Below are 13957 nucleotides of genomic sequence, written 5' to 3'. Positions count from 1 at the left end.
TTTGTCTGAAAGCCTATTTTGTTTGATATTACTATAGCAACTCCTGCTCTCTTGTGGTTACTGTATGCATGGTCTATTTTATTCCATCCTTTTACTTTCAAACTATTAATGCCTTTGAATCTAAATTGTGTTATCATGCAGACAGTATATAGTTGGATAAAAAAAAATCTGTGCTGCTGACCTATCCTTTTGATTAGAGTGTTTAAACCACCTGCATTTAATTTAAGGCAGGATTTCTACCTACCATTTTGCTGTTTTCCATATGCCTATGTCTTTTTTGTTCACATAGGAAAGTCTATTCCAAATTCTCATTATAGAAACGTTTAGGGGTGCCTGGCTGGCTCAGTCGGTAAAGCATATGACTACTGATCTTGGGGTTATGTGCTGGAACCTCAAAGAGAGTGCAGAGATTACTTAAAAAAATCTTTTAAAAAATGTTTATTTATTTCTCCATTATTGCCTTCTTTTGTATTATTTTCAAGTGCACCATTTTAATTCCCTCGTTTCTTTTTACCACATCTTCTTAGAGTTATATTTCTATTCCCTCCCCACTTTTGCTGATGATTTTATGTCCATCAACTCAGACCCATAGTTATTTCTTTATGCTGCTTTTTCTAAATGAGAAAGAAAAAATTATAATAAAAAATACATGTGTATTTTCTATTATATTTGCCTATGTAGTTATATTTGCTAGTGCTCTTTATACCTCCTTGTGGATTCAATTTACTTATGTCTGGTGTTTTTTTTGGGGGGGGAGGGTGTTTCTTTAATTTCGGCCTGAAGGACCCTCTTTAGTAATTCTTATAGGACAGGTTTCCTCTAAAGAAATTTTGTTTTGTTTTTTTTAAATCCTAGAATGCCTCATTGTTCCTTCATTTCTGAGGGATAGTTCTGCTTGACATGGAATTCTTAGTTGGGTTTTTTTCTTTTAATACTCTGAATAGGCCAGGGGTGCCTGGGTGGCTCAGTCAGTTAAGCATCTGACTCTTGATTCTCGCTCAGGTTGTGATCTCAAGCCCTGTATCTGGCTCCATGCTGGATGTATAAAGTATAAATTATACTGTCTTCATGTGCACTCTCTCTAAACAAACAAACAAACAAACAAACAAACCCAATCAAACCTCTGAACAGGTCATTCAACTGCATTCTGGCCTCCACTGTTTGTGATGATAAATCAGCTGTCAACTTTATTGAATATCCTTTGTACACGGTGAGTCAGTCACTTCTTTATTGCTGATTTCAAGATTCTCTCTTTTTCTTTAGCAGTCTGATTATGATCCACATAGCTGTGGATCTCTTTTAATTTATTTTTTAGAGTTTGTTAGGCTTCCTGTAGATTAATGTTTTTCATCAAATTTGGCAAGTTTTTGTCATTTCTTCAAATAGTCTTTCTGTCTCTCTCTCCCCTCCCCTGCAAGGACTTCCATTATGCATATGTTGGCATATACCTGATGATGTTCTACAGATCTCTGAGGCTCTGTTCATTACTCTTCATTTTTCCCCATTATCTAGACCAGACAGCCTCGATTCACCTATCTTCATTTTTGCTTCTTGACTCTTCAAAGCCAATTCTTTCTTTTGCCTGTTCAAACTTGATGAGCCCTCTAGTGATTTTTTTCATTTATTGTACTTGTCAACTCTACCATTTCTATTTTGTATATTTTTATAACTTCAATCTCTTTACTGAAATTGTCTATTTGGTGACACACTGTTTTATTTATTTATTTTTTAAGCTTTTATTTATTTATTTGACAGAGAAATCACAAGTAGGCAGAGAGGTAGGCAGAGGGAGAGAGGGGAAAGCAGGCTCCCTGCTGAGCAGAGAGCCAACGTGGGGCTCGAACCCAGGACCCTGGGATTATGACCTGAGCCAAAGGCAGAGGCTTTAACCCACTGAGCCACCCAGGAGCCCCGACACACTGTTTTATACTTTTAGTTCTCTGAATATATTTTAAAAAGTAGGTTTACAGTCTGTCTGCTAAGTCTAACATCTTGGCTTCTTCATGTAGTTTCTATTTTTTTCTTTTTTTCCTATGTGTGGGCCATATTTTCTTTCCACATCTTGTAATTTTTTCTTGAAAACTGGACATTTCAAATCCTACAATGTAGTAACTCTGGAAATCAGATTTTTCACCTTTTCAGGGTTTGTTGTTATTGCTATTTCTTATACTTGTTACTTTTTGTTTAGTGATTTTTCTGAAGTGATTCTCTAAGATCTGCGTTCTTTGTTACATGTGGCCATTAAGTCTACGTGGTTAGCTTAGGGGCTAGTTCATGCCCAGACAGAGATTTGCTTAAAAGCCCAAGATTGTTAAGTCTCCTAGTCTTTGCAGAGCGTGTGACTACATGTGTATTTTGGGGGGACACCTTCAGGAATCAGCCAGGTAAGTGACAATTCTTCCTGATTGTGCAGAGCCTCAAGGTCAGCCAGAATTGAGAAATTAGTGCCTTCTTAGGTCTTTCCTGGGCATGAGCACAGCCGTAAACAGCCTTAGGCATGTCTGTCACCTTCTAGATTTCGAAGGATATGTCAGACCTTTTCAAAACCCCTATGAAGATCTCATTCCTCAGCTTTTCCTTTTAAGCTTTTTAGTTAGTTTAGTTTGCCCCCATATCAAAGGCTTTCAGCTTCTCCCAGGAAACCACCAAACAGGAGAAAGAAAATTCTCTGGGAATGAAGCTTTGAAGGAGCCCCAATCCCAGTCTACTCCCTCTAGTGGCTGTCAGGCCGCTGGTTTTCACTGTGACTGCAGGCACTTGATTAAACCATTACGCTGAGCTGAAGAGGGATATGGAACAGGGAATGCCATGAAGCTTACTTACTCTTCTGATATTCAGCTATTTTTTTAATACTCACTCCGTGAATCGCTTTAAGCATGTGCTTAATTTCCACAGTCCTGAAAGTTAGTTCTGATCAATTCTGCCAGTTCTTTTAGAGGTCCTCACTCCGCCATTTTTTATGTCATTCAGGTTTTCTTTTTTTTTTTTTTTTAAAGATTTTATTTATTTATTTGACAGAGAGAGATCACAGTAGAGAAGCAGGCAGAGAGAGAGGGAGAGAGGGAAGCAGGCTCCCTGCTGAGCAGAGAGCCTGATGCGGGACTCCATCCCAGGACCCTGAGATCATGACCTGAGCCGAAGGCAGCGGCTTAACCCACTGAGCCACTCAGGCGCCCCTCAGGTTTTCTTTTTTAAAAATGCTAACAAGCAAGTTTACCAACTAATTTTGGCAACTGTGTGCTAACAGCAGCTACAGCCACCATGAGAATAGGCACAGAACAGTATCTCCTAAGACCATTTTAATCAAATGAAATCCATACTAAAGTTAGGCTAATAGTTGGCTACTGACATGCATATTGAGCATTCTGCATAGAAACCGGTAAAAAATTAAGTGATTTTCAAAAAACCCCATTCATTAACATTGCTTTAATATATCAAAAGGCATTTCCAAGGTCAGATGGGGACAAAGGAAAGGGGAGCTACTACCATCATCAGAAGGCAGTGCTGGGGTTTCTCTTTGAAGTACAACCTTGAAACCCAAGAAATCCTCCTCTTTCCCTGCACCTATCACTCTGAATTAAATACCAGTGTAATAAGCTCTTGACCCTTGCTTACCCTCTGTAGTCCTAGATTCCATAAGTTCCATGAGAACAGGAACCTGATCTGTCCTGTTCCTGTCATGTATCCCCAAGGCAAAGTTCAGTCTCTCACACAGCAGAGTATTAGAAATATTTGATGGGGGCGCCTGGTGGCTCAGTGGGTTAAGCCTCTGCCTTCAGCTCAGGTCGTAATCCCAGAATCCTGAGATAGAGCCCCGCATCGGGCTCTCTGCTCAGCTGGGAGCCTGCTTCCCCTCCCTCTCTGCCTGCTTCTCTGCCTACATGTGCGCTCGCTCTCGCTCTCTCTCTCTCTCTCTCTGTCAAATAAATAAATAAAATCTTTAAAAAAAATTTTTGATGAATGAGTAACAACACTAACGGCCAGAATCAAGCAGCCTCAAACAAAGAAACAGGAAAGGAGTTTGTGACCTTGGCTGAGAAGCCTGTTGGGAAAAATTCCTTATTACTCAGCTTCCCCCAACTTTGGCTTCTCAGTGGAGTGTGAGGCAAAAGCTGCTCATCCTCGCCCAGGCTCTCAACACGTGATCCAGAGATAGCCTGTCAGGTGAATAAATGTCAAACACCATAATGACAAATTCATGTTAAGAAATTCAGAAGGCATATGGGACGCCTGGGTGGCTCAATCAGTTAAGCCTCTGCCTTCAGCTCAGGTCATGATGCCAGGGTCCTGGGATAGTCTCTGCCTCTGCCTGCTTGTGCTCTCTCTTTCTCTCTCTGACAAATAAATAAATAATAAATAAATAAATAAATAATAAATAAATAAATAAAATCTCACAAAAAAAAAAAAAAAAGAAAGAAAGAAAGAAAGAAAGAAAGAAAGAAATTCAGAAGGTATAATAAGCAATCAGTCCCAGAAAAGCACCTATTTTTATGTGAATTTAGTGTGGAATTTGCTTCCAACAGTATTTAGGGGGAAAAGTATTTTTTTTTCTTTTTATAGATTTTATTTATTTATTTGACAGACAGATCACAAGTAGGCAGAGAGGCAGGCAGAGAGAGAGGGGGAAGCAGGCTCCCTGCCGAGCAGAGGGCCCAATGTGGGGCTCGATCCCAGGACCCTGAGATCATGACCTGAACCGAAGGTAGAGGCTTAACCCACTAAGCCACCCAGGCACCCTCAGGGGGAAAAAGTTTTAAATATCACATTTATTTGGGTCCAGAATCCATGCTTTCTCCACTAAATTGCACAATACCTGGCCGTTTATTCCCTTTGTAGGGAATATTTTAGGTTTATTCCCTTTGTAGAAACAAACACAATTATCAAAGAGCTCAGGTGAAATCCTTTCCCGTCTATATTCCATAAACAGGCCCCAAGCACAGATTCTACATATGTCCAGCAGTTTTCTGATTAGAGTTTAGCTTTTGTGTGTAAAATTTGTTTTAGGTGAGTCATGCTGACTGTGCCGGCAAGAGACTTTGGTCTCTGTGGCATTACTTTCCTTTTTTTTTTTTTTTAAAGATTTTATTTATTCACTTGACAGAGATCACAAGTAGGCGCTGAGGCAGGCAGAGAGAGAGAGAGAGGAGGAACAGAGAGCCTGACATGGGGCTTGATCCCAGGACCCTGAGATCATGACTTGGGCCGAAGGGAGAGGCCAAACCACTGAGCCACCCAGGTACCCCTCTGCGGCATTTCTATTTCTCTCTGTAAACTGGCATCTGGTTTTTTTTGTTTTTTTAATGGCATCTGGTTTTTAAGTGTTACTCTCCTGTGAGCTGGGTTAACAAAAGGGTCTCCCACGGAAAGCAATCAAATCTGCCTCAACTTCCCTCCCCCGAATAAGTATATGAACAACCAAGGCTGAGGAATACTGTGAGTCTCCTGGCAGTTGGCCAGTTCCTGGGGACATCACTTTCAACTCAGTCCACAGACTCTGAAAAAGGGTTCCCAAACAGCACTACAAGCTGCCTTCACCTATGGCACAAACAGATGAAAATACTCTGCTTTCATAATCAGAGGGAATGACACCTTAAAATAAGGCTAACATGCATCTGAAACTCTTGTCAACACAAAACTAAGCACATCATCCCTGATGGGTCACATCCAGAAATGGCCAGACTAGAGACTAGATCCACAGGAACAGCAGCAGCCCCCCGCCCCCCAACACCCCCACCACCAATACAGTAATCAGCAGAATCCATGGAAAAGGATGCTGAGTTCAGTATCAGAATTCCAGGATCTGGAATCCCATTCCAGAGCTACCCTAGTCAGAACACAAATTATTGCATCAGCTTCCTCATTTGTAAAATACAGTCAACAGATGGCCTAGCTATGGTTTTTTCTATCATCTCATTATTTTCATAATGTTAAGGAAACAAATGGATGTGACTGAAGCTTCCTCTATCTGCCTGGATAGAAATGAGTCAGATCCAGGCTTCAATACCAACTCAACCTTGTCCCCTGCTATAGCTATGAGATCCTGAACAAAACCCTTTCTTAGGGTCCAAGTTTCCTTCATATATAAAATGAAGATGATGTATTCAGTCTGTTTAGACATTATGAAAACATTTAGAAGGCCAATGTGAAATAAAGTATTTCAAATAAAGCTGGAGGAAGTTAAAAAACAGGCAAGGCATAACTGGTGGTTATTTTTCATCGTAATCTTGTCAAGGCTTGACAGCTAAGCTCTTCAAAAGGCAAGTTCAAATGACAAACTATGAAAGAAAATTTTTTTCAACTCTGCAACACATTCTCAGGTGAGGAGGGGTGGAATGTTTAACCATTATCTGACCCAGAGTCAAACATGCTCTAAATTAATTCACATTTTACTTTTCACAAGGCTTCTCTAAATCCAGCCTGCTTGTCTTTCAAAAGTCTACCGCACCATTACATGGGGTACCAATTAACGATGGATACTGGGTACATGGAGTATGGACTTTTAAGTTAAAAAAATATATATATATTTTTGATATGCAAATGATTTAAAGAAGAGCCAGCCCCTACAGAAACCACTGCCAACAAACTACCACCTAGTTTTCAAGGCACAGCAGTCTAACGTATTCATTCAGTGACTCTGAAGTAAATAAGACAAGCACTTTCATTTTCATCTGACTTGTGAGGAATTAGGGGTGCAGAAAGGCGACCTGACTTGGCAAAAGTCATAGTGCCAAGCCTCAGCAGCACTAAGGGCATAACCAGGGTTCATAATTCCCCACCTGGCACCAACCCCAAGATTGTAACATATTTTTACCTGGCATTGTCTGTCCTCTGAGACCCTGCGGTTCTTGACCTGCGTGAGGCTGACCCCCTACTCCTCCTTGATCTCACTGGTCCCACATTATGGTCTGAAGGGGGTCTCAGGAATTCCAGCATGCCATGAAGTCTCTGCAGCCCACTGATGAAGCTGTTCATTGAATCCAATGACGACACCGGGATGGGGCGGTTAACACGAGATTGCAGCCTATGTTCCTCTGAAGCCCCCGGATTAACGTTCTCTACACGATCTTCTCCCAACAGTTCTACTTCCTCTGTCAGGTCAACAGACATCTGTGAAGCAGGTGGGAGCAGGTGCAGTCCCACTTGGCTGCTGGTCCCTCCATCAGGAGCAGGCTGGTGCAGGGGTGGCTCCCTTTGGCTGCTGGACACTTGGGTAGGTAGAGGCTGGAGCAGGGGTGGCCCCCCTTGGCTGCTGACCACTTGGGTAGGTAGAGGCTGAATCAGGGGTGGCCCCCCTTGGCCGTTGACCACTTCAGCAGCAACAGGCTGTTCTGCTACGTGAAGCTCTAACTGCCCATCAAGATGATATTCCATTGCTTCCTGAGCCATCTCTGGAGAAGTAAGATTTGTAAAAAGTATCAGTAAAAATAGACAAAACACGCCACATAGCTGATACAATCATATCTAAGTCTTCCAGAACTTCTGTTTAAGATCATTTTTGGCAAAACTGAGAATCTTAAAATAAGTAACTAAAATCTTCTCTTTAAGTCAGAAGTGTTTGGTAGTCAGTAACTTTCTTCTCCATAACAGTACTTAAAACTAGTTTTCCAATTTGTACTTTGAAAACATGAAGGCCTGCGATCATAGTACTATCTTCTAAAACAGAAAGATCTATGAAGCAAGGGGATTGAACTTTTTTGTGTCTGAAAGTGATTTCCCAGACCTCTAGCAGTTCTTTGTCGTGACCCAAATACAAGTATTTACCAAAATATATGCTATACTTGACTTTAGTAGGTGCAGACAACATTTTTCTTTCACAGCACCAAGTTACAAAGGATAAATAAAAAAAGGACGTTTTTATGCTTGCAGAATTAACTCAATACTAACCCAAAATGGAAATTTACCTAATTTCTCCAAAAAAGGCTGACCAAATTTTATTTGCTCTGTCCCTTCTGGTATTTTTGTTTCCCATCTCTAATGCTACTGGTTAGGCCACTTAACAGACATTTATCAAGCACCTGGCATGTCCCCTTCATAGTTTCTTGTCTCTAATTCCATGGTGTTAATCCATTCAAGAAATATTTATTAAGCACCTGTGAAGCAGATACCCCACAGAGGTAATGACAGGATAACTGTGTAACAGATTTTACATTCTAGCATATGGGAAAATAAACAAATAAATGTGGAAATTATACATTGTGATATTTGATCTTGGGAGCAGGAGTCAAGGAGCACCATTTTAGGAGCACCTGGGTGGCTCAGTGGGTTAAGCCTCTGCCTTCGGCTCAGGTCATCATCTCAGGGTCCTGGGATCGAACCCCTCATCAGGCTCTCTGCTCAGGGGGACCCTGCTTCCTCCTCTCTTTCTGCCTGCCTCTCTGCCTACTTGTGATCTCTCTCTCTGTCAAATAAATAAATAAATAAATAATCTTTTAAAAACAATAAAAAAAAAGGGAGCACCATCTTATTTTATTTTTAAGATTTATTTATTTATTTATTTATTTGAGAGAGAGAGAGAGAGAGAGAGGAAGAGTGATAGAGCATGCACAGAGGGAGAAGCAGACTCCCCGCTGGGCAGGGTGCTCAGATCATAACCTGAGCTGAAAGCAGATGCTTAACCGACTGAGCCACCCTGACGTCCCAAAGAGAGCACTATTTTAGATACTCTTTAAAAAAGAGTGAAAAACGGGGCACCTGGGTGGCTCAGTGGGTTGGGCCTCTGCCTTCAGCTCAGGTCATGATCTCAGGGTCCTGGGATCAAGCCCCGAATCAGGCTCTCTGCTCAGCGGGGAGCCAGCTTCCCTCTCTCTCAGCCTGCCTCTCTGCCTAATAAATAAAATCTTAAAAAAAAAAAAAAAAGGAGTGAAAATTGAGCCCAGGCACGAAGGATTAAAAGAAGGCACCCATATGAAGAGCCAAGGAAGAGTGTCAGAAGGAAATCGGTACAGAGGTCCCCTGATGAGCATGGGTTTGGTGCGACTGAGAAACGGGGTGGATGCCATGAGCACATGAAGAGCGGAAGTATGGGACAAGGCTGAGGAGGCAGAACGCTAACACGAAAGGCTTCAGGAAGGAGTTTCTTGCGCGTTAGGAATGGAGGGCAAGGGCAGCAAGACTGCCAGCAAGCCAACCAGTTCACAGGCTCCCTGTGGGGGTGTAAACCAGTGGTCAGAGGCTTGGGCCAGAGTAGCAGCAGGAGGTGGAAAGTAGCAGACAACTTTAAGAACCCCAAGCAAAGACATGAGACTTAAAACCACAGGAAAGATTAAACTACTTATGGAACAGAGACAGAAGAAAAGTAGGTCAAGGACTCAAAGCTGAAACATGTATTATAAAAGGCCAAGAGTTAATAGAAGAGCACCCAGAACGAAGACTATGAAGGAGAAGGAAACCTGGGAGAGCAAGGGGTCTTGGAAGGATGTTTCAAGAAAGGAATGGTCAAGTGTGTCTAGTACAGAAGAGTGATCCCTACTTTTAACAACATGGAGATGACACACAGCCTAGAACAGAGCCTTATCTCCAAAGTGATGGGCAAGGAGGCCAGACTGGAGTGGGCCGAGTCAATACAGGGAGTTCGGATGAACGTGGTGGGTGAAGCACACTTATCTTTCTCTAGTCATTCCTGAAAAACCCATGAGCAGGACACATATCCCCAAAGGCATTTAAGAGAAGATAAATTACAAGACAAATTCAAGCAGGGTATGAGACAGGCAATTTTTACTGGAACAGGTAGCTTCTTAGTAGAGCTAAAAAGGTCAAACCCAAGTGGCTACAGAGAGAGGAGACACACGCTCCCGAGAAGCAAGCTGATTCCCACTGAGGGGACTGCAGAAACTGGGCACCAGAGGACAGTGCTGAAAGATGGAGCTGAAAGAGAGGCCTGGTTGGAAGCCTGTCTCAAGAAAACAAAAGCCAGCCAAACAAACGCCTCCTCCACGGATGCTGTAGAAAACTGGTGGTTCGTGCCAGACAGGCTTAATGCCAGCATGGGTATAGCACAGCCGCGGAAATAAGGAGTTAAGTGCAAGTCTACACATGGGACAGTGTAAGACCCTTCTAGCTCTCCTCTCCAGCTTTTTCCTCTGCACAAATCCAGGACACAATATTCTGGTTTATACACATTCTCTACCCAAGGCAGGAGATCAGAGGACTGCTCACTAGAGAAAACCAGCTCAAGAATAAAAGATCTATAAATACTGATGTTGTGAATCCCCAATAAAACGGCGGCAGTCTCTGTCCAATCTAATTAACAGTAAAAGCCAACTGGTTGATATGGTTCAGTCACTCATACAGAGGTTCCAACCTGCTTTCTGGGGGAAAGAGGGGTCCTCCTTAAAAACAATTAGCCAACAATTAGTCAACTGACACTTGAGCAAACCCTCCAGCATGAGAGAGAGACCAAAGCAGACAAGCAGAAGCAACTAAAAGAAGCAACTGGAAAACAATGCAAGAAAAACTGAAAACAAACAAACAACAACAAAAAAGAAGCCCCCCCACAAACTCCCTCAAACTTATAGGAAAAGAATGCCGGGGCGGGGGGGAATGCTGAGGGGATAAAAAGGACAAATTAGAAAACAAGAAAGCTCTTGGAAATGAAAAATGATAGCCAAAATAAAATATTTAATAGAAGGATTGGAAGAGGGGCGCCTGGGTGGCTCTGCCAGTTTAGCATCTGCCTTCGGCTCTGGTCATGATCTAGGGGAGTCTGCTTCTCCCTCTCCCTCTGCCTGCCACTGCCCCTGTGTGTGCAGTCGGCACGCACACATTTGCACACTCACATTCTGTCAAATAAATAAAATCTTAAAAAAAAAAGAGAGAAGATAAAGTCGAGGAACTCTTCTAGAAAACAGAACTAAAAGACAGTCAGAAAGAACAATAATAGGGGCGTCTGGGTGGCTTAGTGGGTTAAAGCCTCTGCCTTCAGCTCGGGTCATGATCCCAGGGTCCTGGCCCACATCAGGCTCTCTGCTTGGCAGGGAGCCTGCTTCCCTTCCTCTCTTTCTGCCTGCCTCTCTGCCTACTTGTGATCTCTGTCTGTCAAATAAATAAATAAAAATATTTAGGGAAAAAAAAAGGACAATAATAAAATTAAAATGGATATATAAAATATAAATATAAATAAAAATATATAAAAATAGAAAATAAAGAAAATAAAAAAATAAAATAAAAATAAATAAATATTTAATGAATAAAAAATAAAATAAATAATTAAAAATAAAAAATAAATAAAATAAAAATTAAAAAGGATATTTAACTGAACTACCAGAAAGAGAACGCAAGAAAGTGGAGAAGAAAGTAAAACAAAAAGACTTCACCATAAGCTCTCTTCCCATTAAGAACTCCAACACAGTAAACTTTCTTCAAAATTACATCCAAACAGAAAAAAGCAGGTTATAAAGGAATCCGCTATAATTCCATTTTCAGGACACTTAACCATGTTACTATCTGGACTTCTAAATCATACAACAGTAGTAAGAAACAAGCCTGGGCATGAAAAATACCAAATTTTTGGAGGAGAAGGAGAGTTCAGATCCACGTGGGGCTTGAACTATACACACACACACACACACACACACACACTTTTATTTCTTTTTTTTTTAAAAGGATGCAATTATAATTATAGCAAAAGGTCAAGGCCAAGATTTGTTAGAACTAGACGGTGAGTGCATAGGTCTCTCTCTTTTATTAAAATCATTCTCTGTACTTTTTATATGGTTAAATACTAGAAAGGAAATTTCTTCCCGTCATGGGTCAGTTCCGATTAGAACAAAAAGGCAGACAGCCAAATGCAACCGAATCATCTCGGCATCCTCCACAGCAACAAGTACAGAGCAGATGCTTGATTACCTACAGATTTATCCATCATACACCCAGAAAAGAAGCCAAAACCAAAACAACCAGCCAACCAACCACCCTCCAACATCTAGGAACATAACAACACGGATAAAGGCAGAGATCCCGGACAGAGAGAACATTGTCATCCTGGCAGAAAGTTCTGTGCAACCGCGCGGTCTAGAGCGGAGCTTTCGGACCCACGCGGGGAAATACATATCCTCCAGACCCTGGGTTAGCCAGGAGTGATCCGAGCTAAAAAGACGGCTGGCTGGGCACCCCAAGCCTGGAGCAGCCCTGTCCTTGACCTCGGCGTGCCATACAAACTCTATCTTCTCCGTGTGACACCAGAGTGGGCGCCTCAAACGTTAACCTCCCCCTTGTCATCTTTCCAAGCTTAGTTACTTAGATTAAGGTCCGCACTAGGCGGGACGATGGCCGCCAATCACCAGGATAAGGGGTCGCAGCACCGAGTCGAGCCGACGTCGGTTCAAATCCCCTGCCTGTGCAACCTGTTCCCTTCCCAAATCGGGATAAAGTATTTACGTCACAGTGCCGCTGCGAGATAAACACGGTTAAGAACATCAGGTTCCTCCGCTAGGGCGCTCAGCGAGAGGGCAGTTCTATTTGCATATGAAGAGCTGGAAGCTCCGCTCTCCAAAGGGTCGCCCGCGGCGAACTCGGCTCCGGCCTTCGCCCCCGCCCCTCGCCCCCACCTCGGGCGCCGGCGCCCAGCAAGCCCGAAAGAGCCCGGGTTCGGGCGCCTCAGGCCAGACGTTGGGGCAACCCGGAGCGGTCGAACCTCCTCAGGCCGCCGGGTTCCGTGCCCGCCCGCAACTCCCCTCGTGGGGCGTCCCCAGGCCCCGCAGCCAGGGATCAAGCCCGGGAAGTTAGTTATCCCCAAGCCAGAGGCCCAAGACCTGCGCAGAGGAAGCGCCCGCCTTACCTGGGGCCGGGAGGACGCCGTGGGCTCGCAAAGTCGCCGCGCTCGCGGCCGTTTTCTGGAAGAACTCGCACGGACGCGGGCCAACAGCCACTTCCTGAGCAGCTCAAGCGGCCCGCCTGAGTTGCGGGCGCGGCCTGCTCCTATTGGCCAGCGGTCTTAGACGGCGGCCAGTACCCTGGCTTCTTCTTCTTTTGGTCGCCCTGATTGAAAAAGCGGCTCTCTCATTGGCTGATTCTTCGTACACTGACTGGGCGGGACCACGCGCAGGAGTCCTCGCACAATTGGTAGAAACCTTCGCCAGTCATCTCGTGCCCAGCCCACAAGGAGAAAAACAGAACCAGCGTTTCACCGCTCTTTATTTGAACTTTCTGGCGGGAGAAAGTTGCAAGAAAAAGATCTTTCGGATCATTCCGGAGTCTGAGGCGTGGGACAATTGCGTTCCTATACATCCTCTGCTGAGGTTGAAGAACCTCAAAAGAACTTGCCTACAACATCTCTTCAATCCCAAACTATTGCAATAAACTGCCTGCTACTACTATAACTATTGTCACATTACTTGACAGCAAACATTTTTTTGAAGAATCTCACTGAAAGTCGACATCTCCCTTTTGGAGGAAAACCTAGAAAATCTAAACCTCAGGCAGAGATGGTGCATTGCCAACATTTTGTTTACTCAGCTGTCAATTTTCAGTGGAAATGATGGCATAAATAATCGAAAGTCATGGGTAATCCAAATATTTTCTCCTCTGAACCTCTTTCCAAAGTCACTGTTAGCATTTGTACTTTTTCTTTTCCTGCCATCTAAGGAACGTGCTACTGAGCCAAAGCATGGCTAATAGGAGAAACGAAACTTTCTTTTGTAAGCAAACAAGTATGTTATGGAATAGAGTGAAAGACGTCTGTATTATTAAATAAATCCTGCATGTTCAATACAGAAAAATTGGAGGATGCAGAGAAACAAAAAAGAAAAATTGTCTCTATCCAGAGAAGTCATTATTAACTTTGCTTAAAATCTTCATCTACCTAAATACAGTGTTTTAATCTTAAAATATATATTGAATTGCTTTCCATGTCAATGCATGCATAGACACATTATCGAATATTGAGTGACTCTTTGAAAAGAATTTAAATAAAAATAGGTAATATAGGGGCGCCTGGGTGGCTCAGTGGGTTAAGCCTCTG

General features: G+C 42.9%; 1 protein-coding gene across 2 annotated transcripts in view; it reads right to left on the bottom strand.

Moving 5' to 3' along the window:
• Nucleotides 1-12889, bottom strand: part of RFWD3 (ring finger and WD repeat domain 3) — a 48290-nt gene extending 35401 nt beyond the window's left edge. The window contains exons 1-2 of one of the 2 annotated variants that reach the window (XM_080827604.1): nt 12776-12889; nt 6812-7388 (exon numbers count right to left, since the gene is read on the bottom strand). In XM_080827604.1, coding sequence (XP_080683730.1) covers nt 6812-7386 — 575 coding nt within the window. In that variant the 5' untranslated portion in view covers nt 7387-7388; nt 12776-12889. The remainder of the gene's footprint in view (nt 1-6811; nt 7389-12775) is intronic. The other variant, XM_080827603.1, reaches the window with a different exon arrangement.
• Between the last annotated feature and the right edge of the window lie 1068 nt (nt 12890-13957).

Source organism: Martes martes (genome assembly GCF_963455335.1).
Source record: "Martes martes genome assembly, chromosome: 17".
In the NCBI taxonomy this organism is placed as follows: Eukaryota; Metazoa; Chordata; class Mammalia; order Carnivora; family Mustelidae; genus Martes; species Martes martes.
This window is presented reverse-complemented; position numbering and strand designations above follow the sequence as displayed.